The sequence below is a fragment of the Xenopus laevis genome, chromosome 8L (assembly GCF_017654675.1).
Source record: "Xenopus laevis strain J_2021 chromosome 8L, Xenopus_laevis_v10.1, whole genome shotgun sequence".
Taxonomy (NCBI): domain Eukaryota; kingdom Metazoa; phylum Chordata; class Amphibia; order Anura; family Pipidae; genus Xenopus; species Xenopus laevis.
The window spans coordinates 127502125-127526574 of record NC_054385.1 but is presented as its reverse complement, the minus strand read 5'-3'; the positions used below and the strand labels follow the sequence as shown (position 1 = coordinate 127526574).

The following is a 24450-nucleotide window of genomic DNA, read 5'->3' as shown; positions in this document are numbered from 1 at the left end:
AATTACCACCGGATCTAGAACGAGATCACCAGCAAACTCATTATGGCGCAATGAAAAGGTCGTTTACCTGTTGGGCAACCTCTGGCTTGGGACCGAGCTCTAGGAGTCGCCGGGCAAAAGTAGCAGCGGTTTTGAAATTCTTGAGTTTGAAGAAGAGATTGACGGCTGTTCTCAGTACCAGAATCATGTGCACGGGCTGCAGGCTGGAGTGTGTGAAATAGGCGGCCATCTGTGCCCAGGAAAGAAAATGGAATACAACTCAAATTGATCATGTGCAGCAAAGGAACAGAACAGGGAGTCAACGCCTCACCAGACTTTCTCATTAATGACTATTTTTTTTTTTTATTAGTCACATGATGACAACCCTTGAAAAACCATAATGAATACATGACTGGGTCCTAGACCTTCCACTCAAGTGATAAAGATCCGACCACAGATAGTTTCCTGAACCAGCCTTTGCATTGATTGGTGGCTTACATACCTCACAGATACGTTTTTGTTGCTCCAAAGTGTCTTTCGGAAGTTTCTTGCGATCTATCTCCATGGACAGACCAACAATGTATTCCCGACAAATAGTGATCAGCTGCTGGGCCTGGGAATTCAAGACAAAGTGTAATTAAATAGGATACGAGAAAGTCACACTGTTTTAAACCAGAAAAAGGCCTTGCACATAAACGAATGTACAGAAGGGAGTCAATCCATTGCTCCTAGTCTCTAGCAATGACAACTTTCTACCTCTGAAATCTCTTGCTTATTATCCACGACAAGCAGCGGCACGCTGAGAAGGATCAGCCGGAACTTCTCCACAGCCTCCTCAAACTTGCCGGAAGTAGTAAACTGGTAGCAGAGCTGTAAGCGTTGTATCAAGTCGTTGAGCTTCAGGCCAACAGCAGGAAGCCCGTTCTTCAAGCCAGCGTCCTTCCTGAGAGGATAATGGAGCAGTCATAAAGATGTAACAGGCAAGCCATTTTAAAAGCTCTAGTGGAAAAGGAGATTTTGTGTACTCACCGTTAAATCTCTTTCTCTCCAGTCGCTTGGGGGACACAGGAACAATGGGTATAGCTAACACCACTAGGAGGCAGGACACAACAAAAAAACAGAACTAATCCCTCCTCCTCCTGCTATACCCCAGCTCCCAGGCGGAGCCAGTTCAGTTTGTACCAAAGTACGGAACAGGAGGTTACCAAAAAACATGAAGCCAGTAACTATATACATAAAAGATTTGCACTAGAGACCATGTCTGAAAGAACACGTGAAGGCCTCACCAGGGAGGGAAGTCCTGTGTCCCCCAAGCGACTGGAGAGAAAGAGATTTAACGGTGAGTACACAAAATCTCCTTTTCTCCTAGGTCTGCTTGGGGGACACAGGAACAATGGGGACATACCAAAGCTGTCCCAAAAATCACGGGTGGGAGGTAGAGGCCGACGTGGAACCAGCCACCGCGGCTTGCAGTACCTTCCTACCGAAGCGGGTGTCAGATGCCGCAAAGGTATCAAAGTGGTAGAATTTGGCAAAAGTATGGATAGAAGTCCAAGTGGCAGCCTTGCACAATTGTTCAGCTGAAGCCTGATTCCGGAAAGCCCAGGACGTACTCACACCTCTGGTGGAATGAGCCCTGATCCTAGCTGGGGGTCGTAGTCCCTGAGCCGTGTAGGCCCTCTGTATGGCCTGTGTAATCCAGCGGGAAATGGTCGCCTTAGAGGCAGGAAGACCCTGTCGCGTCCCAGAGGGAATGAGAAACAAGGAGTCCGATTTGCGGACATCCTCCACTCGATGAAGATAGTATTTGAGCGCCCGGACTGGATCCAGCGAATGGAGTGCCACTTCCTTAGGGTTAGCCGGGGAAGGGCAAAAGGTGGGAATGGTGATCTCCTGGTTGAGATGAAAGGAAGAAACCACCTTAGGAAGAAAGGAAGGAATGGTACGTAGAACCACCCTGTCCTCGTGAAAAATGAGGAAGGGAGATCTGCATGAAAGGGCAGACAGCTCAGATACTCGTCGAGCCGATGCGATGGCCACGAGAAAAGCTGTCTTCCACGTGAGCCATTGAAGAGAGATGGAAGACAGGGGCTCGAACGGAGGCCGTTGAAGAGAACGGAGAACCAGAGAGAGATCCCAGGGCGGAACGGGGGACCGAACGGGAGGCCGAACATGAGCAACTCCCTGCAGGAAGGTCTTGACATCAGCGTGGAAGGCAAGACGCCTCTGAAACAGGATAGACAAGGCCGAAACCTGGGATTTCAGAGAGCCCAAGGAGAGCCCCATGGAAAGCCCTTCCTGAAGAAAAGCCAACACGTTGGCGACGGAAAAGCGAAGGAATTCCGCTCCCTGAGCCAGGCACCACTGTTGATAAGTGGACCAGACCCGGTGGTAAGTCCTGGCGGAGACAGGCTTGCGAGCAGCTCTCATGGTCAGGATAACGTCGTCGGAAAAACCCTTTCTCTTTAGGATAGCGGTTTCAAGAGCCACGCCGTCAATTGGAGTTTGACGGGGCTTGGGTGAAGAATTGGTCCCTGATAAAGAAGGTCTGGGATGGCGGGAAGAGGCCACGGTTCGTCGACAGATAGGTTTACGAGGTCCGAGAACCAAGTGCGCCGAGGCCAATTGGGGGCGATGAGGATGAGAGCCGTGTGCTCCCTCTGTAACTTCTTTATGGTTCTGGGAAGAAGGGGCAGAGGGGGGAAGGCGTAGGCGAGACGAAAGTCCCAAGGAGCCGTCAGGGCATCCGCCGCTAGGGCCAGTGGATCCTTGCACCGTGCGAAGAAGAGAGGCACCTTGCGGTTGTGGCGAGAGGCCATGAGGTCGACCTCTGGAGTGCCCCACCTCTGGGATATTTGCAGGAAAACGTCGTCGTTTAGGGACCACTCGCCCGGGTCCAGGGATTGGCGGCTGAGAAAGTCCGCCTCCCAATTGAGAAGCCCCGGGATGTAAATCGCGGAAAGATGCGCCCGGTGTGTCTCCGCCCAGCGAAAGATGAGGCCGATCTCGTTGAGAGCGCTCCTGCTTCTGGTGCCGCCTTGATGATTCACGTAGGCCACGGCTGTGGCGTTGTCGGACTGGATTCTGATCGCCTGGCCGGCTAGAAGAGGTTGCCAGTGGAACAGGGCCAGGCGGATGGCCCGAATCTCCAGAAGATTGATGTGGAGACGTCGCTCCGCGGAGGACCAGAGACCCTGTGCTGACCGTCCCTCTAGGACTGCTCCCCAGCCGGAGAGACTGGCGTCCGTGGTGAGGAGGCGCCACCGCGGGTCCCCGAGAGGCCTGCCCTTGGTCAAGTGGCTGGAGAGAGTCCACCAGTGGAGAGAAACTCTCGTTCTGTGTGATATGCGAATCTCCTGAAGAAGGGATCTGCGTTTCCATGCTGAGAGAATGTTCCATTGAAGTTCCCGGAGATGGAATTGTGCGAAGGGGACTGCTTCTATGGTCGACACCATGACCCCCAGGACCTTCATGCAGAACTTCGCCGTGTGCCTCGGTTTCGAGAGAAGCAACAGCACCAAGGAGCGAAGATGAAGGGCCTTGTCCAGCGGCAGAGACACCGTCTGTGTCTGCGTATTGAAGAGCATCCCAGAAAAACCATCGACTGACTTGGCGATAGGGAAGACTTGTCGCGGTTGATATACCAGCCCAGCTCCTGCAGCCGGTCCAAGGTCAGTTGGACTGCCTGTTGGGCTGCTAAGAAGGTCGGAGCCTTGATGAGGAGATCGTCGAGGTAGGGAGTGATGGACACCCCTGAAGTCCGGATCAGTGCCGTGGCCACCGACATGATCTTGGTGAAGACCCGCGGGGCTGAAGTGAGCCCAAACGGGAGGGCGGAAAATTGGAAGTGCTGGTTTTGGACAGCAAATCGCAAGAACCTCTGATGGGGAGGGAAAATGGGAACGTGCAGGTACGCGTCCTTGATGTCGAGGGAAGCAAGGAACTGGCCCGGAGACATCGCAGCAATGACAGAGCGGAGAGACTCCATCTTGAACTTCCGCGGCCGGATGAACGCATTGAGTTCCTTGAGATCCAGGATTGGGCGTGAAGAACCGTCCTTTTTGGGGACCACAAAAAGGTTGGAATAGTAGCCCTTGAATTTTTCTCCTGGTGGAACAGGAATGATGACGTCCGAACGAAGAAGGTTGTCGATGGCCGCCCTGAGCGCTAGAGCCTTGAGTGGATCTAGGGGAACCCTGGACATGAAAAAGCGGTGAGGTGGAGGGGAAGAAAATTCTAAGTGATAACCCCGAGTCACCACCTCGTGTACCCAAGAGTCCGAAGTCAGGGTGGTCCATGCAGAGGCGAAATGCTGCAGTCGTCCCCCGACGGGCAGAGGCCCGAAGGGTTGGCAGTCATGCGGAAGAGGTCTTGTTGGCAGGCTTAGAGGAGGGCTTACGGAACTGCCATGAAGATTTGGCCTTATTCCCAAAACGCCCTCTGAAGTTGGAGGATTGTCGAGGGGGGGGGACCTAGAAGACTTGTTCTGGGGGCCACGAAAATTCCTCCCCTTGCGAAAGGAGAGGCGAGTCTTAGGCTGGGGTAAAAGAGTGCTTTTGCCCCCCGTAGCCTGACTGATGAGCTTGTCAAGGTCGGGACCAAAGAGGAGCTTGCCCTTGAATGGAATGGAAGTCAGGGACTTCTTGGATGAAAAATCTGCAGACCAAAGCTTCATCCAAAGAGATCGACGGGCGGCTACCGCAATAGCGGAAGAACGGCCTATCACCTGAGCTGCATCGAGGGATGCTTCGCAAAGGTAGTCGCTGGCCTCCTTGATCTGGGAAGCAAGTTCTGAAAGTTCCTCACGCGGAACCCCAGCGGCAATAGCTCGACACAGAGCATCCGACCAGGACTGCATGGCCCTAGCCACCCATGCCGAAGCGAAGACCGGACGTAAGGAGGTGCCGGTAGCGGAGAACAGAGAACGCAGGAGACCTTCAATCTTCTTGTCCATGGGATCCTTGAAGGATGCTGCGTCAGGAACCGGCAGGGCTGTGTTCTTGGAAAGACGAGACACAGGAGCGTCCACCGAAGGTGGAGAAGCCCACTTCTCAGTGAGATCCGAAGGAAAGGGATAAAGTTTAAGGAAGCGTCTGTTGGGTTGGAACCGCTTCTCGGGCTTGTCCCACTCCTGTTGAATGATCTGATCGAGCTGATCATGGGAAGGAAAGGAGGGAGAAGGGCGGTTCTTCCGCTTGAAGAGGCCCGAGGACGAACCGGAACTGGTTCCAGGTTCCTGTAGGTGTAAGGTTTCCAAAACAGAGGAAACCAGGGAATCAATAGCCTCAGAGGATAGCTTTGGGGAATCCTCGTCTTCATGATCCGAAGTCTGGGAAAGTTCGCCGTCGGAGAGAGACTGATCGTCTCCAGAGGCTATGTGGAGGGGAGAATGAGAGAATGACTCCTCATCGCTGTCCACTGCAGATGGGGAAGGAGCCCTACGCTTAGGTGGCTTGGGATTATCCAAGCGGGCAAGCAGTCTGTCGAGAGAATCAGCGAGTTTGGGAATGCCAGAGGCTAACTGGGTGGCCCACCGAGGCGGTGGAGGGGAGCCCTGAGGTGGGGGGTCCGAAGCAGGAACAGCTGGAGCCCCTTGGTTTTCTAGACTTACCTGAGGTCTGGGTACCGGATTTTCCGGAGCAGGCTCAGGTGGCATGCACGTGGAGCAGAGAGGTTCCTTGTTACCAAGTGGTAATCGTTTGCGGCATTTGGCACAGGCTAAAAAGGTCACTTTAGCAGTTACAGCCGTCCGTGGAAAAAGGTTGTCACTGGAACCCTCAGACATGGTGCTAGAATAAAGAATTCAGAAGTTAAGTCAAGGAAAAAACTGTTCCTGAAAAAACACTGAGTCTGCAAGGGAGCAGGGGTTAATCCCACTAGCTAGATGTCCCAGGAGTAGGGTGGAGGACCCTAAACACTAAACCCCCTAATGAATACAGGTTACCCCTGAACCAGGCCGTGTGGAAGGTAAGGCAGTGCAGAGGTTAAAGGTAATAGCCCAGCAGAGAAGTGAGGGGGCGGGGCCGTGTGGCAGGGAGACCCGTGTGCTCTGAAGGAGAGATGCCAGGGAACTGCTCCGTGTGGGAAGAGGTGCGCAGTATGTCCCACACTAGAAAGGGCGCGAAGCAACAGAGACCGCCTTCCCAGCGTGACGCGCTATGCGCGCGCACTTCCGGTTTGAGGAACTGCTGGGCGGAAGTGGAGGAAGCACCATGCGGCGCAAACTAACTGAAGGCGCGCTGCGCGCCTTGAGACAAGTCCCTTACCGATCCGAATGCGTCTGGCAGAGGGGCTGTGAGAAGCGCCAAGGCAGAGGGGAAGAGCTGCATGAGCACAGCAGACCCCAAATGCCTGCGCATAATGGGAGGTAGTACTCAGGCACAACAGAGAGTCACCTATCCCAGCATAGTTGCATCCCACCATGGAAGAAACAGGGCAAGGTAAAACAAACAGGTGCTTACCTGCCCAGTTCTGTGTAGTCTGCCGGCCAGACGGTTCATCCCCACATTAGTGTAAGGGGGAATAAAAACCTGGGTCTGGGTGGTCAGTGCCAGGGCACAATAGACCCCGGAGACATCCAGTTGGAGGAGGTAATGAAGGCAAAACACGCAGTGTGGAAGCCCATTCCATCCTCAGATAGTGATAAAACTAATAGAAAACAAAGAAACAAATAAAAATGGAAAATAAAAAATAAAAACTAACTCCTGAAGGAGCCTATGTCCTAACCTCCTGAGGACACAACTAAAACTGAACTGGCTCCGCCTGGGAGCTGGGGTATAGCAGGAGGAGGAGGGATTAGTTCTGTTTTTTTGTTGTGTCCTGCCTCCTAGTGGTGTTAGCTATACCCATTGTTCCTGTGTCCCCCAAGCAGACCTAGGAGAAAAAGCTTTTAAAGCCCTTGGAAGCAGTTCCAGAGACCAACCTACCAATTACGTTGAGGGTAGCCATACATGGCAGGGAGGCCTGGCAGGGCCTGGTAAGTGCTGCGACCCCGGGAGAAGGTATGGAGGAAGTGTTGCTTAAATGGGCCAAAGTTTACCACGCCAACTTGGTCATGGAGCAACTAGAAGCAAGCGACAGAAACAGTCAGCAACTCAACCCAAAACTACTTTATATTCTGAGAACTGCACTTATAAAGCTAGTCAGCTAGAGAGTGACTCACCCGCATTGCAGTTTCAAAGGAGCCGGCCAGGATGTGATCAACAGGAAGCTGGGAGTTATTACACCATGTCTGCAGGAAGAAAGGGAATGATCAGCTTGGAACATAACAATAGTGACACCAAGTTTGGGCTATTGGCAGGCGAAGAAGCAAATCTGTGCCAACTGGAAGCGGGTCTGGTGGGAGGCTCAAGGTGAACTGCCTGGATGATCAAGTCTCTCAACTACACTCGTGCCCATAGAAAGAAGACCACATTTGCAAGCCTGAGGCCTGCACCCTTCTGAACGGAATTAACCAAAGATGGACAAGAAGTCAGGATGGGGTGCAGTGCTGACTGCGATGAGAAAATCCCACCAACTAAGCTCCTCTGTCCTGGTCACAAACACAACTGGGTGGCCCGACTAGATAGATATAATGACCCTGGTAGGAGATCCTGCATAGGGGCCAACACTAGGAGTCAAGATAGATGACTTTGCTTCGATTTCTACTTAAGTATGTTCTCTGACCTAAGAACTCCACTAGCTCAAAGCACAACATAGGCCAAAGCTCTGTATCTCCTTAGAGCAAGAACTCTGATCAACAAATTTGAAAAAGGGCATCTTTTGTTAAGACTTAATGTTCAATCAAGTTTAGGGTGCAGTTTTAACCCAAAGATTGCTGTGTGCCCTGCAAATGTACAGGAGACCAATATTACCTGAGCTGGACTGTTGCCTTTAGTTGGGGGCACAAAGAAGCCATCTTCAGCTGAGCCAGACGGGCCAGAGGGAACATCCTAGGAACCAAAGTACAGTTATTATTGGCTGAGGTTAACGCTTCACCCAAATAATCTTGACTTTGAAGTGGATTCATCCAGAATTTTTGTGCTCATCATTCAGTATCAATGTTCAAAGTAAATCTCACCAGCTCAGGGGGAAGGTCAAGATCCTCCTCCACATCCCATCCTTCACCCTCTTCATGCCCTTTGCCTGCCACCTCGTCTCCAAAGTTTTCCCCAGCATCCACAAAACCATCTACAAAGATGAAGAACACTTAGCTTCCTCTTCTACCTCAATAATACCTGGCGGGTTTAGGTGTGAATTTATTGCTCACCTTCATCCAGCTGAAGCTCAGCGTCTTCTCCCCAGCCTTCACCTCCCACAGTATCCACATCGATATCTGCAGCCAGTGCTCCACCCTTACCTGTGAAGGCAAAAACCGTTATATTAAAGGATAAGTAAACCTTTAAAATAAGTGAATGTAAAATTGATGAGGGGGCTATTCTAAGCACTTTTGTAATTTACATTCATTATTTATTTTCATATTATTCCAAGATATTAAGGGATACATGTACTGTTAATTTAAAGGGATACTGTCATGGGAAATTTTTTTTCAAAATGAATCAGTTAATAGTGCTGCTCCAGCAGAATTCTGCACTGAATCCATTTCTCAAAAGAGCAAACAGATTTTTGAATTTTGAAATCTGACATGGGGCTAGACATTTTGTCAATTTCCCAGCTGCCCCAAGTCATGTGACTTGTTCTCTGATAAACTTCAATCACTCTTTACTGCTGTACTGCAAGTTGGAGTGATATCACCCCCTCCCTTTTCCCCCAGCAGCCAAACAAAAGAACAATGGGAAGGTAATCAGATAACAGCTCCCTAACACAAGATAACAGCTGCCTGGTAGATCTAAGAACAACACTCAATAGTAAAAACCCATGTCCCACTGAGACACATTCAGTTACATTGAGAAGGAAAAACAGCAGCCTGCCAGAAAGCATTTCTCTCCTAAAGTGCAGGCACAAGTCACATGACCAGGGGCAGTTGGTATAATTGACAATATGTCTAGCCCCATGTCAGATTTCAAAATTGAATATAAAAAAATCTGTTTGCTCTTTTGAGAAATGGATTTCAGTGCAGAATTCTGCTGGAGCAGCACTATTAACTGATTCATTTTGAAAAATGTTTTTTTTGCCATGACAGTATCCCGTTAAATGAATTTTGTTACAACAGCGCCACCTGCTGGTCATTTTCCAACCAGTTTGACCACTAAGTAGTCAAGGAAGTTGTCAGGAGAAAGAAAGAGGCTTCTCTGATGTTCTTCTGCTTAGGAAAGATGTGAGAAAGGTTTCTAATTTTTTTCCTAAGCAGAAGAACATCAGAGCAGCCTCTTTCTTTCTCCTGACAACTTCCTTGACTACTTTCTGGTCAGACCGGTGGGAAAATGACCAGCAGGTAGCGCTGCTGTAACAAAATGCATTCATGTTTAACAGTACACGTATCACTTAATATCTTGGAAAATGAATGTACATTGCAAAATCACTTCGAATAGCAGCCCATATCAACTTTACATTGACTTATTTTTAAGGTTTACTTATCCTTTAAAGGAAAAAGCACAGGAGCTGCTCACTGTCCATATTTCATAATGCTCTGTTATTCCGTGTGCTTTCAGAGAGGATGGCTTAACATAAAAGATTATTAGAAGAAGCTTTACCTTTGTTTGCAATGCTTCCTTCAAAGAAGCCCTTAGACATGGTCAACAGAGGCCAATTAGTGTCCAGAGGCATGATGGGGGGTGGGGGCATCAGCAGTATAGCATCAGGGTCGACCTCTGGAATCTATAACAAAATATTTGACTTTCTGAGTGCTGTCTAAAGAAAACCTAAATATAAGCCAACACAAGCTTTCATCCACCATAGTGCTTACTATTTCTTTTTCTGGGTCAAAGGACTCCCTCAAGCTCTCCTCTTCATCGTTGATTCCATGGGTGGCGGCTGTCAGGTAGGCCAGAGATTCTGAGGGAGAGCAGGAGAGGATAAGCTCACAGGAAGTGACCAAACAAAGAGGATGGGTTAAGGAAGAGTATGAAAAAGTGACTGCACTTACTCTGCCCACAGTTCTTCAGTATCCGCACCCTTTCATCCACATCCCCAAGGAACAGCGCATTCTGGTACTGGCCACTCATGTCTTTGCGGATCTCGGCTGTAACCCAAGACAAAGAGAAGGGGGGCGGTGTAGATAGACATTTTGCAACCGTCAGATTTAAAGCCTCGGCAACAGAGAAATGGCTTACCGATTTTCATCATCTTGCGCAGTTTTTCCAGGTTGCCAGTGATGAGGTAAAGGAAGGAGAGCTTGTCAAAGTTCTTGGTGCGCTGGTAGCACATCTCCACAATCTGGTGGTTCCCCTGTAGCAGGGCCACCTCTCCCAACTTCTCCCAGCAATTCTTGTCATCCAGAGCCTTGGCTGCTTCAAGGGCGATCTGAGATTTAGGTAAATAATTAATCAGAATCCAACAGTCTAAGCATCAGCCGACTCATCCAGAGGCCACGATATTAAGAAGATGGCATTTAGCAAATCTCAGTTTGCGTTGGTGACACCATCTTGTATAAGATGGAGATGTAGAAATAAGAACACCACAAACCTCTTATTACTAGCCATAACTTGCCAGGACAAAAAAAAAATGGACTCTGACAGATATTTTAGCTCAATTAGGGATAATCTAGTAATTTGACTCATCGCTATACCTCAAACCGGTGAGATGTATAAGTGGTTAGCACCCCTTACCTCAATGTTTCCACATTCCAGAGCCAGGCCGAATCGGGTCTTCTCATCCTTCACAAAGTGCAGCGCCACCTCTGGGTAGCCCTTCTTTTGGAGGTAGGCAATTATGGACTGACCCACGAGTTTAGCGTTTCTCACCATGTGCAGCACCTGAGGGTGATCGGATCAGAAACACATTAATAAGTGTATTTAAATCAACATACCTACATATATAAAGGCCCTGTACTAGAGATCCTGAATAGACATAAGAAATCAAAGCCTCAGTGTAAATCTGCTTTTTGGTTGCTGGGCATCACTCACCCTGGTAACCAGATGGATAAAAACAAAATAGAAAGGCAAATTTATTCAAAGCACAACGTTCAGGGAATAGATGAACAGTTAAAGGGAAGGTAACACCAGGAAAAAAACCAAACCCTACATGTATGAATGTATTACAGGTATGGGACCTGTTATCCAGAATGCTTGGGACCTGTGGTTTTCCGGATAATGGATCTTTCCGTGATTTGGATCATCATACCTTAAAGGGGTGGTTCACCTTCAACCAACTAGTTGGTTTCAGATGGATCAACAACGACTTTTTCCAATGACTTTCTATTTTCTATGTGTGACCGTTTTTCTAATATTAAAGGGGACCCGTCACCCAAAGTAAATTATTCAAATCCTATTTTATCATGTTAGTCAAGCAAAATGAACTTTAATTACACTGTATAAATTATTTGAATATTGTTCCCATCAGTCTGGGAATTCATAATTATAGCAACCAGGAAGGAGCCATTTTGTGGACACTGTTATTAAGGCAAGTCTTGTATCATCTCAGAATCTTGTTTGTGCACCAGGGGACAGGGACCCAATGTCCATCCCCATGTCCTGGCTACACAATTAAATCGTTAAGAGAACTGGGGGAATGTAGGGAGAGCAGTGACATCTAGGAAATGCTGAATGGAAAGTGAAAGTAATTGCTTGCCCCACCTCTATGCCTAGGCATAGAGGCGGGGTAGGCAACATTTGATTGACAGCTGATATTTTTAAACGCGTTTACAACAGCTATGAATGCTTTCATAAAAAAGAAATTGGATTTCATATTTAATTTAAGAAGGACTTTTATTATACAGATTTTTATTTCTGGGTGACGGGTCCACTTTAAAGTATAAAGTGTAATTTTTCACCTTCTAAAGCAGCTCTGGCAGGAGGGGTCGCCGACCCTGTAAACTATTCTAAACTGATATATTTAGTTGATACATTTCTTATCTTTGTCCCTGCTGAACGGAATCCCTGAGTTTCATTACAGGCAGCTGTTAACTTGATACAATAGTTGCTAATACTCCAGAGATGCTGCTGAGAAATGTATCAACTAAATGTTGCAAAATTGTAACAGTTCAGAATCTGCACCTGAATTACTGAGCTGCCAGACTCAAACACCACAGACACCAACATTCAACTTTATACTTAGATTTTGGAAAAACAGTAAAAAATAAATAATGGAAAGTGATTGAAAAAAGTCTAAAAACAACTGAATTGAAAGTGGACATCCCCTTTAAAGGTGGCCACATACATAGAGATCGCTTGACGATTTCACCAAACGAGCAGATCTCTCCCAGATATACCCACCTTCAAGGTGAGTGTTATCAGGCTGATTCGCTCGTGGGCCCTAGGGCCCAACGATTGGATCATAACAAAAGCAATGCGGGTGGTCAGATTCGGTCTGCGATCTGACGGGATTTTTACCCCTGCCCAATCGACATCTGGCCGACTATCGTCCAGATATTGATCGGAGAAGCCCTTCGGAGGGCCCCAAACACCAATAAGCTGCCGACTCGGTCTGTTGGCAGCTTTTAATCGGCCTGTGTATGGCCAGCTTTAGTCTACTAGGAAATCATGTAAACATGAAATAAACCCAATAGGCTGGTTTTGCTTCCAATAAGGATTAATTATTTCTTAGTTGGAATCAAGTACAAGCTACTGTTTTATTATTACAAAGAAAAGTGAAATCATTTTTTAAAATATTTAATTATTTGGATAAAATAGAGTTTATTGGAGACAGCTGTTCCCTAATTCGGAGCTCTCTGGATAACGGGTTTCCGGATAACGGATCCCATACCATATATTCAATAAGCCTGTCCACACAAGTTTAGAATTCTACCAATCACAGCTCAGCCTCTTGGGGAGAGAGCAGCCAATACAGTATGTTACATTCTATCATATTTCCTTTTGCAAATAAGGGTGGTCATAGCCCTCACCTCATCGTACTTCCGGTTAATCAAAGCGAGCTTGAACTTGAATTCAGTCGGATCAATTGTTAGCACCCGAGGTCTGCATTCCCGATCCAGGCAATATACATTGTTGCCCTTGACGCGTGTGATGTAAATGGGGAGATCCAGTGTACGAATAATACCGTGATCTCTGTTGGAAAAAAACCCAAAACATTACTATTTGATTGGAAGCACAAGATTTCTAGCCGGCACATAACGAATCCACAATGAAATCGCAGGGTGCAGCTAGGTATAAGCAGCAACACTTAACCACCCTAATCTATGAACTTGCATGGAAACAAACAGCCCGATTTGGCAAGTTTAAACAGACATACCCGGTGGTGAGTGCGTATTTGATGTGGTTGCTGGTAGTGTAGATGAACACCCCACTCTCGTCCCAAGCGCCACTCTTGACGCGGATATTCTCGTGGATGTTGCAGAGGGATTCCAGCTTTCTATTGCAGATCATAATAGCTGTGGGAGAAAGAGCAAGAGGGTGAATTCACCTGCTTTGGTTTTTGTCGCCCTTTAAGGGGAACTAAAGTCTAAAATGTAATAATGCTAGAAATGTTGTGTTTTGCACACTAAACATAAACATGAACTTACTGCACCAGAAGCCTAATAAAACAAATGATTTATGTTTTTTAAAGTTGGCCACAAGGGGTCATCATCTTGTAACTATGACTGTACCAAGACTGTGCACATGCTCAGTGTGGTCTGGGCTTCAGTTGGGAGGTTAAGCTTAGGGATCGTCATAAATGATCAAAACAGCACAAGTCAAATAATATCTGCCAGAAGCCGATAAAGCAAGATTGATTAATAATCAGAATATACAGACTGTACTGGGTCTGCGGATATGAATCTCTACACAGTCACCAGCTGCTCTACAGGGAAACAAACAAAGTTGCTTGACTTTTGGGAAGTTTGTTTAAAAGTATGATCGTTTCATGCAGAGCAGCTAGGGACCATCTGAAGTTTCCTATCCGCAGCAGTCAGAGCAAATAAAACGAAGGGGGGAATTTCACTGCATACAGTCTTCTTATAAAAACGGTACACATTTCTAACTAAAGTATATTGAAGATAGATTTATTTTTCATAAAAGAAAGTAAAAATGGGATTTTATTTTTTTTGCCTTTAAATCCCCTTTAATTTCCTCTATGCTCTATCCTGCAGGGGAATGGAATAATACTTCCTTGGTGTTAAATGGTGACAACCTCTGGCAGAAAAATAACTGCACCACCTCAGAGTCCCTCTCTCCCTCCCACAAGAAAAATAAGAACCACAGAAACTAAAAAAACCCTGTTATAAAGCTTACCATGCTTGGCCAGAAGAGCCACATGGGACATGTCTGATGACCAAATGACATACTTCACTTTGGAGATCTTCACAGATGCCAGGGTGCTGCATAGGAAGATAAAAAAAAAATGCAGTGGGTTCAAACCATACGTGATACAGCTGGCCCTGTCCTAAACTATTTGGAGAATGCCCTTCTGCTCTCTGGCAAACTCTTCTATTCAGACCATGAAGCCTCAAAGTAAAAGTGAACCATGACTCTAGTCAATGCCTTCTCTCAGTTAGTAAACTCCATATAAAAGCAATGGCAAAACTGCGTGATTTGTACATCCACTAAGAAACCTGCCAGTCCAGCTCACCGCTTCTGCTGAACATCAAAGAGAGTAATGGAGTCAGAGTCTCGGAGAAGCAGGTTCCCAGTCCCGGCATAGAAGATCTCATCACAGTTGGGCACCTGGACCTTCTTGGTGATCTCGTTCTTCAGGTTCTTGATGAGAATCTGCAGGAAGTGGAGAAAGGGGAAATCAGTAGCTGAATATGAAGCATGGTGCATGCTGAAAGCAGAACAATTTACGGTACTTACAGAATGCATGCGATCCAGGACTGCAAATCTATTCCGCGCCACCCACACCGCAGTCAGACCAGAGGATCGCTTCCCTTCAGGGGCTGAGTAGAGAAACAATATCATCAGGTGCACCAAAACCTGACTGCAAAATGCTCCAATAGCCTGTAATCTCTATTTGAAAGAGGTCTACTCCTTACCATCAGGATTCTGGGAGTCGGTATCCTTGGGGATGGTGTACAAGTCATAAGTGCTGTTTTCCAGGTTGCTGGCTCTCTGTTATAAGAGATTTGAAATGCAGGAGAATACATTAACACATAGTACGTGAATTCCTGGATTCGCTTGATTTGGATGTCTGTCTTGCCTAGTCTTACCGTGCAAAGCAGGACGGCATTTTCAGCTGGGTTGTACGACATATTGAACACTGGGAACTTGGAGCCGCTGTAAAATATAAGAGATACAAACCATATGTTGCAGTTAAAAGACTCCCAACATTCCCCTTCCCAAATTATTTTCCAGTGCCTCCCATCCAATAAACCATTAAAGGAGAAGGATAGTTAGTTTATTGCCAATAGATTAGCCACACTAGTGCAAGCTAGAACATTTTATTTATTCTGCAGAATGCTTAACCATTCCGGAGTAAACAGCTCTAGAAACTCTCCGTTTGTTTAGGATAGAAGCTGCCATATCTGACCTTTCTGATAAAGCAGACTTAGTTTTAGCCTTTCCTTCTCCTTAAAGCATGGCAGTCCATCTGAGCAGAATTTTAGTATCTTGTTAAACATGCAACCAAACCCATTTTCTCACCTTCTTAGCTGCATCACAGCCACATCCTTGGAGCTGTTAAAGTCCAACTGGCGCAGGAATCTGTCCTTCACATAATACAAGATATTGCCATGCACTGCATATGCGGGCCGCTCTCGTTCCAGCTTGAACACGATCATCCCACCATCATGTCCTTTGTAAGGGTAACAAGCAAGAGAGGGTCTGTTACTAAGGAAATCTACTTATGCATTTTCTGTATTAGAAATCACTTTCTGCAGGTTATGCTACTGCACGACTGGGGTGTTACCTGCTGCAAAAAGGTTAAGATTGGGGTGGGCGGCGAGTACCCAGAAGCGGTCGTGGTCTCTGCGGAATGTCTGGACTCCAGTCCTGTGGACGAGAGAGAAATTTGAACAACTGAATCCAAGAAGAGTAGAGCTGTAGCCCCCGGTTCCTGGCATCTTTATCCATAACAACAACTCTTTCTGACACGAGGAGTAAAAATAAAAAAAACCAGCAAAGTATGGAAAAAAAACACTCACCTTTTGGACATGTCCCACACTCTAATGCTTTTGTCCTCAGAGTTACTGAGAATCAGCTCTTGGCGGGGATGAAAGACGGCGCATGAGACGTTGTTGTAATGACCACGGCATGTGTCCACTTCCCAGGCTTTGGACTCTGCACAAGAGAGAGAAATCGGCAGTCAGTTATCACACGTATGTGGCCTGATGTGGACACTCTGATGCCAAACAGGATTTCAAAAAGGAGTGCAAAAGCTTAGGAGTGAGAAGAGTCAAGTTTAGGATTGCTGCTGAATATACCAACCCAAGATTAATAGGCACCAAATTAAAATGTTCTGTCTAGAAGCCTTAGCCTGGGCAGAAACATTCTTCTAGGACAAAGTTTCCTAATTGTCACCCTTATACCAGAATCCTCGGTTTAACACATTTTTGAAACCCGGAGCAGACCCGAAACCAACATTTTTACCCACTTGGAACCACTACTGCCTTATCCACAACCTGCTGACTACCATTACTCACAAGTACTGTTGCTGAAGTGGTATCATCAGAAGTGGGCGGGGCAGAAAAGTTTTTTTAAATGTTTTAAAGGAGTAAAATATAGATAATAAATATAGATAAGACCCGCAACAAGACCTGCAGACCCTCCTCCATACCTGAAAATCCTACCTGCAACCTGCAGGGTAACCCATAGGTACCCGAACTGCAACAGGACTTCACTTTACAACTAGATGTGAAAGCAGCTCCCTTGCTATAATACCAGTGTTGGTTCCATGCAAAGACAAGTTTCTATTGCATGTAGAATACCATGACTTCATCATCAAGGGCCCTCACTAGATAAAGGGGAACTCTGAGGGTTGGAAGGAATGAAAGCAGCAATCTCTTCTGCTATAAACTTCAGTTGTTGATTGAAAGGACAATCGTATTTAGAGGGACCTAGGGACCACTGGGTTTAGGTGTACGCTTCCTGGGAAGGACAAGACTTAAAGTGGGAAATACAGTCATATGAAAAAGTTTGGGAACCCCTCTCAGCCTGCATAGTAATTTACTCAGATTTCAACAAAAAAGATAAGTACTATGTCTTTCTTTTCCCAGGAACATCCGAGTACTGGGGTGTTTTCTGAATGAAGATTTTTAGTGAAGCAGTATTCAGTTGTATGAAATTAAATCAAATGTGAAAAACTGGCTGTGCAAAAACTTGCTAATTTGAATACATGTAACTGCTCAATACTGATTACTGGCAACACCAAATTGATTGGATTAGCTCGTAAAGCCTTGAACTTCATAGGCAGGTGTGTCCAATCATGAGAAAAGGTATTTAAGGTGGCCAATTGCAAGTTGTGCTTCTGTTTGACTCTCCTCTGAAGAGTGACAGCATGGGATCCTCAAAGCAACTCTCAAAAGATCTGAAAACAAAGATTGTTCAGTATAATGGTTTAGGGGAATCAAGAAATGGAAGGCCACAGGCACAGTTGCTGTAAAACCCAGATCTGGCAGGCCAAGAAAAAATACAGGAGCGACATATGCGGAGGATTGTGAGAATTGTTACAGATAACCTGAAGAGGAATACTGCATTGCAACTGTCAAATTTGGTGGAGGTTCCATCATGCTGTGGGGCTGTGTGGAAAGCTACACTTGGAAATGTACAAAGACATTTATGCAGAGGGACAAGTACAATATTCTGGAATGGCAGTCACAGTCCCCCAACTTGAATATCCCATATTTATGGGATGATTTGAAGCAGACTGGGTTGCTGTGCTCCCATGAGGGTGGCCCCTGACTTGCGTTTTGAGTCAGGGGAGATGCACATGCACCCATGCTTAATCAAAGCTTCACTTCCTTTGCTCTTACCATTAGGTGGGCGGGAAGTCTTTTTCTGGCTGCCAACCAGAGCCTTGCAAAAGGCAACCAATGGCCTTGCACCGCCCACTCCAGCACCTTTTTTGTGTCTGGTTTGAGCACCCTGGATGGGTCTTTTGGCTGGACTCGCAGGCCATGGCACGCCCTGGGGGAAGCTTCAGCAGAACCCAGGGTGGACAGGACTCCCCCTAGCTTCTGCGAAGGGGAGTCCAAGCGTCCCCAAACCCCTTCCGGGGGGCGGGGTGGTGGGCCCTCCCTAGCTTCGGCGAAGGGGGACCCACCCGTTCGAGCTGTTCGCTGGCGGTAGCTGGGAACAGCTTGGGCAACGGAGCCCATGCCTTCGAGTAGGACTCGGAAGGATGATTCAATATCATCTCTGTTGAGTGCCCAAATTTATGCACCTGTCTAATTTTGTTATGATGCATATTGCATATTTTCTGGTAATCCAATAAACTTTATGTCACTGCTGAAATACTACTATTTCCATAAAGGCATGTTATATATTAAAAGGAAGTTGCTACTTTGAAAGCTCATCCTATGATAAACAAAACTCCAAAGAATTAAGAGGGGTTCCCAAAACTTTTTCATAGGACTGTACAGCCCTAAGATCATTGCCGGGTGTAATTTTTAAAAAATTATATATAATATATACACAACTAATTCCCAAGTAGATTTAATTGCTGCATAGAAAAAAAACTGTACACCACACTCACACACCGTGCAGCTAATAGGCCTATAAAAACTTCAAGCGAGCAATTACCCAGAATCACCATAGTGCGCCAGTGCAAGATCACTGTAGTACCAGCAGCTGTATTGTACAGTTTATTGCATGAGGCTTCACTTACACTGTCAATATGAACACAGGGGGCGCAAGGGGTCATTGCATAGGGTAAATGGCAAATAATAGTGTGGTGGCGTTTGGCCCTTAAATAAAATATCTGCATGGACGGAAAAAAACACCAGTGCAAAGCCCTATGACTATCCACTATAGATAAGCATATATATATATATATATATATATATATATATATATATATATATATATATATATATATATATATATATATATATATATATATATATATAGATAAGCAGGACCTTATTATTGGGTGAGCCAAGAGCAGTGCACAATACATAGCTATTAGCGGATAGGGGTTATACAACTGTAAGTGAAGCCAGACTGGGGGTATTGAATCTAATAGCACTAGGAGGAATTGGGTTGGGTGCTAGGTGCAAATACTACAGTGACTTGCAACAGGAAGCATGCTGCACAAAGCAATAGCGGGCATACACCTCTCAGCATGTCCGCTGGGGACTGGCCCGTGCTTGGTGGAGCAAAATCTGCAAGATAAAGAGAAAAACGGATATGCTTCAGTGTCTGTGCTAAAGGGGAAGCGACCTACGCATGGCAGAGAGATGCACTGGCAATATTTAGATATCTGTGTTCATAAAGGGATCAGGGATTGGATTTTACCCTCCTCCCCTGCTCTTTCCTGCTTTCTTCTTAAAAGCTAAGGGAGGTGACAGCAAAATATAATCTACTATTTCACACACTGCGCCCCAAATCCATCCAGTATTTGGGATATCCCACAGTGAGACATTACCAGAAAATGAACAACCAGTTCTGGAAGTTATCAGGCACTCACCGTTCATCCTCCAGATTTTGACTTGTCGGTCATCTGCTCCGGATACGATCAAAGGCATGGTGGGGTGGAAGGCGGCCCAGTTAACTCCACGATCGTGCCCCTGTATAGAGAGAGAGATTGAGAGAGAGGTGTCACGTATCAGAACCTATAGCTCTTATGACATTTGTTTTAGGAGGATTAGGGAATTTAAGATGTACATATAAATCCATGGTTGTGTTCAGTACCTCTAGAACATGCTTAACCACAGCATCCGAAGTCCCAAACAGATCCACCCCAGAGATCCCCCGGACATCGGCTTCCACCGCTCCAGGAGACAGATTCTTCTTCCTCAGGCCTTTCCGTGAGAGGAGAGCAGAGCAGGGCAGGGTAAGACAAGCAAACCAACAATAAAAACTACAATAGTCACTTACCAACCAAAACCACTATAAGGGACAGACTGAGCTCCATGTTGCTTGTTTATTCAGTTTGGGGCACAAAACTATTTGGTAGCAGAGTTATGGACCCTAGCAAACTGGGAGATTAATAGGAAAAACTTGAATCTGTTTCTTGGTTGCTGGGGTCACTGACCCAGCCTATTACAGGCCAGTGTGGCTGAAGAAATGCCAGATAATAACAAGTATGAATATCTAAGATATACAGGTCGATCTTAGTGGTATACAGACAGCGGGAATGAAGTCATGGAGGGCCGGTGCCTGGATCTGATGATGGATGCCCGGTTCCGCTGGCAAGTGATGCAGAGGCATGAATGGAAAATGTCTGGAACTGCACAGACCCAGAGGGCAGGGAAGGACACTTTGGATGGACCAGTAGTTGTGTAAACTTGATGGTGGGGAGGGGAAACGTGGGTTAATGGGGATGCTGAGGGTTAGATCCTGCATGCATGCACAGGGAGGAGAATTACAGGGAAATTAATTCAACTGGAGAAGCCAGAAGTACACATCGGTTAGCTAGAAGACATTGCTCCTTTTTCTAGGGTGGCTAAAGGAACAGGGTTTAGGAAGTATTGTGTGGCCTGGTAATTCAAAAAGAAACACAATCAGGTTTGCACACTTAAAAAATTTTTTGTGTAAGATTAGGTGGTATCACAGAAAAACTTTTTACTGTTTAAAAGAATCAATTTGACAATCACAACGTTTACATAAACAGTCTAGCATATATAACGATAATATACATACCACCCAATGGCGTGTACACGGCAAAAAGAAAGCAACAAGGAGCGGATACACTTGCCAGAAATGAGAATAAACCCAACGCTTCGGCACAACAAGAAAAAACCCAACGCTTCGGCACAACAAGAAAAAACCCAACGCTTCGGCACAACAAGAAAAAACCCAACGCTTCGGCACAACAAGAAAAAACCCAACGCTTCGGCACAACAAGAAAAAACCCAACGCTTCGGCACAACAAGAAAAAACCCAACGCTTCGGCACAACAAGGGGATTCTCACAAAGGCTGTTGTGCAGAAACGTTGGGTTTGTTCTCATTTCTGGCAGGTGTATCCGCTCCTTGTTGCTTTCTTTTTGCCGTGTACACGCCATTGGGTGGTATGTATATTACCGTTATATATGCTAGACTGTTTTTGTAAACAGTGTTTTAATTGTCAAATTGATTCTTTTAAACAGTAAAACTTTTTTTTGTGATACCACTTGAGTCTTCTACAAAAGTTTTTTTGAGTGTGCAAACCTGAAATATATGATATTGTGAGTGTTTGGTTACTCTATTTAGGGGTAACTTTAGGTATTTGTGCACCTCTAAACATATATTACCATTTTTTTTTCTATTAGTGTGCATGAATCAGGTGCAAATGGGTGTAGGGCTGGCCAAACCTGCTCAGTGTAAATTGCACTAGATCGGCCAAATATCGATTTCCTCATAGATCTTTGCACAAAACATCTTTGGTGCCCTTTATGGTTTGGATATGGCTAAGTGTGGAGCATCAATGCACCCATAAATGACATTTTATGACATGACAGTAGAGCTACACAGAGATATCAGTATTGTGGCAAATGTAAGTGGCAGCACCAATGAGCCATATGTTCCAGTTCCTGTGCCGTGTAACGTGTCATTTCTATATAATATAATAATAATATATAATAATGGGTTCAGAACTTTGTGTAAATGTGTAAAGGACTGTCCTGCCTCAGGGAAACAAGGTCTTATGAAGAAATATAAATATATGGAGGATAATGTACTGTATATTAGGATGCACCGAATCCAGGATTCGGTTCGGGATTCGGCCTTTTTCAGCAGGATTCAAATTCGGCCGAATCCTTCTGCCCGGCAAAACCGAATCCAAATATGCATATGCAAATTAGAGGTGGGGAGGAAAATCATGTGACTTTTTGTCACAAAACAAGGAAGTAAAAAATGTTCTCTCTTTCCCGCATATGCAAATTAGGATTCGGATCGGTATTCGGTGAACCTTTTGCGAAGGATTCAGGGGTTTGGCCGAATCCAAAATAGTGGGGGCTGGAGTGTAGGCGGTTATTATCATTATACAGTTAGACAAAGGCTTGATGCATGAAACATACAGTTAGTATCGTACACACACTTCTTACCATACAGTGTTTAGGGCACATTGGTGCAGACATGCACATAGGAAATAGTTACATAATTAGCATGCGTCACACAGCAGTTACACATAAACATTAGACGGCAGCAAGAGGTTGGTAAGGAAGCCCCTCCAGGTTCATCTGGGCGGAGAGAGAGAGAGAGGATGAAGGGGGAGGCAGACCCTTCTCACCTCAAAACCAGGCTTTAGAACAACTGGTCTTATCTGCCGTGTGCTTTTATAATAGTGTGGCCTGTCCCATTGAGAACTGCAGGAGAGAAGTGACGGTGCAGGGGAACAGCCTCCTTACCGAGGAAGGATAAACTATTTATTATTTATGAACATAGGTGCTAATGGCAACCAATCGGATCTTTGCTTTCATCTTCTAAATCTGCAGGGGGCTTTAAAAATTTTAAAAGTGCCATTTTGCATTCAAGTATCACCCAAGTGGCATGGACAGAATAGTAAAGTTGGGAAAAGTACTATACTGCACATGACCCATTGGGCACAGGGGATAGATAGGTTATCAGGTGCAACATGGCCGTGCAGCGTTCGACAAAAATGTACAGCCTAAAAAAATGCTATAGTGTATTAAAGTGGTTGTTCTCCTTTAAATGAACTTTAAGTATGATGTAGAGACTGATATTCGGAGACAATCTACAATTGGTTTGTGGCTTTTTAGCTTTTTTATTCAGCAGCTCTCCAGCTTGCAATTTCAGCAATCTGGTTGCAAGGGTCCACATTACCCCAGCAACCATGCATCGATTTGAATAAGAGACTGAAATATGAATAGAAAAATGAGTCATAAAAAGTAGCAGTAACAATGCATTTGTAGCCTTGCAGAGTATTTGTTTTTTTAGATGGGTCAGTGACCCCCATTTGAAAGCTGGATATGGTCAAAAGATAAAAATATCCAAAAATCATTAAAAAATTATATAAAAAAAAAAAGAAAAATGAAAGCCAATTGCAAAGTTGCTTAGAATTAGCTATTCTACAACATACTAAAAGTTGAAGGAAAGGTTACAACTAAGTGAGCTTTATCAGAAAGGTCGATATAAATACACCAGTAACCCCTCAAAGTAATGCTGCTCTGAGTCCTCTGTCACAAGAAACAGCACATTTCTTTCCTTCTATTGTGTACTCATGGGCTTCTGTATCAGACTTCCTGTTTTCAGCTTACACCTCCAGGGCTAGGGCTTGAGCATGCTCAGTTTGCTCCTCTCCCCACCCACCCCTCCCTTCTCTGCTGTAATGTGAGCCCAGAGCAACGAGTGAGCAGGGAGAGACTTGGGCAGGAAGTGATGTCACACCAAGCTAATATGGCAGCTGCTATCCTAAAGAAACAGAGCTTCTAGAGCTTTTTACTCTATGGTAAAACATTTTACCGAATAAATATAGCATTCTAGCTTGCACTATTGCAGCTAATCTATTGGCAATAAACTGCCTCCGTAACTTTCCTTCTCCTTTAAAGGTGAACCACCCCTTTAAGCCTAAGCCCAAAGAGTTCAACCTTTCCAAAGCGAAAGAATCCAGAGGAAGACAACCTCAACTCATTAGGTCTGAGGCCAAATTGTGCCGCCTGTGTGATATCTATAAGTGAGAAGAGCTGATAACACTACATGTGATACACTCTATTGGATACACAGTAGGAAGAGAAATAAATAAAGGCCCCAACCTGTTGCATTTCTTTCTATATTTACAATAAAGGAAAATAGAAGCATTTAAATCTTTACTATACTAGGGCTGACGGCAAGTCTAACTGCAGTGTTCCCCCTAAGTATTGATTAATGGGCTGCAACTCCCTGAAACCTGTATCCTTCACCTCCCCAGCACTTTCGTTTAGGCCTTTCCCCTGCTCCGGCGCTTCTCTCCCCTTGCAGTTGGGAATAGGCAGATGCCACAAGGACCCCCTCAACCTGGGCAGCTCACCAGAAATATCCCAAACTCGCACAGTCTGATCCAAGCTGGCAGATACCACCAGGTCTTCAGAGGGGTGGAACTGAGCGCACATGACGTAATGGTTGTGACCAGTAAGAACGCTGCAAAAGGAAGAGAAGAGTGTTATAGTAACATTAAAGAGGATCTATTAGGAAAATAAAAAAATTAACAAAAGCCTCATCTCGCTGTCTTAAGAAACTTTCTAAATACAATCAATTAGATATTCTGTACTGTTTCTGAAATAACCAATTAACTCTTCACTGTCCCTCTCTCAGCAACTGGTCGCTTTTTTTTTTCTTTCTTCATGCAGTAGGTGGAGTCAGTTTTTGATTGACAGTTAGGTCTTCCAATGCAAAATTAGAAACAGACGAGGAATCCGCAGTACT

General features: G+C 45.5%; 1 protein-coding gene across 2 annotated transcripts in view; it reads right to left on the bottom strand.

Moving 5' to 3' along the window:
• Positions 1–24450, bottom strand: part of copa.L (COPI coat complex subunit alpha L homeolog) — a 33783-nt gene that overhangs the window by 1228 nt on the left and 8105 nt on the right. Inside the window, exons 6-32 of one of the 2 annotated variants that reach the window (XM_018228961.2) lie at positions 24056–24165; positions 19800–19909; positions 19576–19675; positions 19223–19270; positions 16094–16229; positions 15859–15941; positions 15594–15744; positions 15161–15227; positions 14987–15062; positions 14808–14890; positions 14584–14723; positions 14247–14332; positions 13267–13405; positions 12920–13082; positions 10686–10832; positions 10191–10380; positions 10004–10099; positions 9824–9912; positions 9612–9735; positions 8228–8317; positions 8039–8148; positions 7833–7910; positions 7142–7210; positions 6906–7042; positions 736–922; positions 482–592; positions 68–229 (exon numbers count right to left, since the gene is read on the bottom strand). In XM_018228961.2, coding sequence (XP_018084450.1) covers positions 68–229; positions 482–592; positions 736–922; positions 6906–7042; positions 7142–7210; positions 7833–7910; positions 8039–8148; positions 8228–8317; positions 9612–9735; positions 9824–9912; positions 10004–10099; positions 10191–10380; positions 10686–10832; positions 12920–13082; positions 13267–13405; positions 14247–14332; positions 14584–14723; positions 14808–14890; positions 14987–15062; positions 15161–15227; positions 15594–15744; positions 15859–15941; positions 16094–16229; positions 19223–19270; positions 19576–19675; positions 19800–19909; positions 24056–24165 — 3082 coding nt within the window. 2 annotated transcript variants of the gene reach the window in all.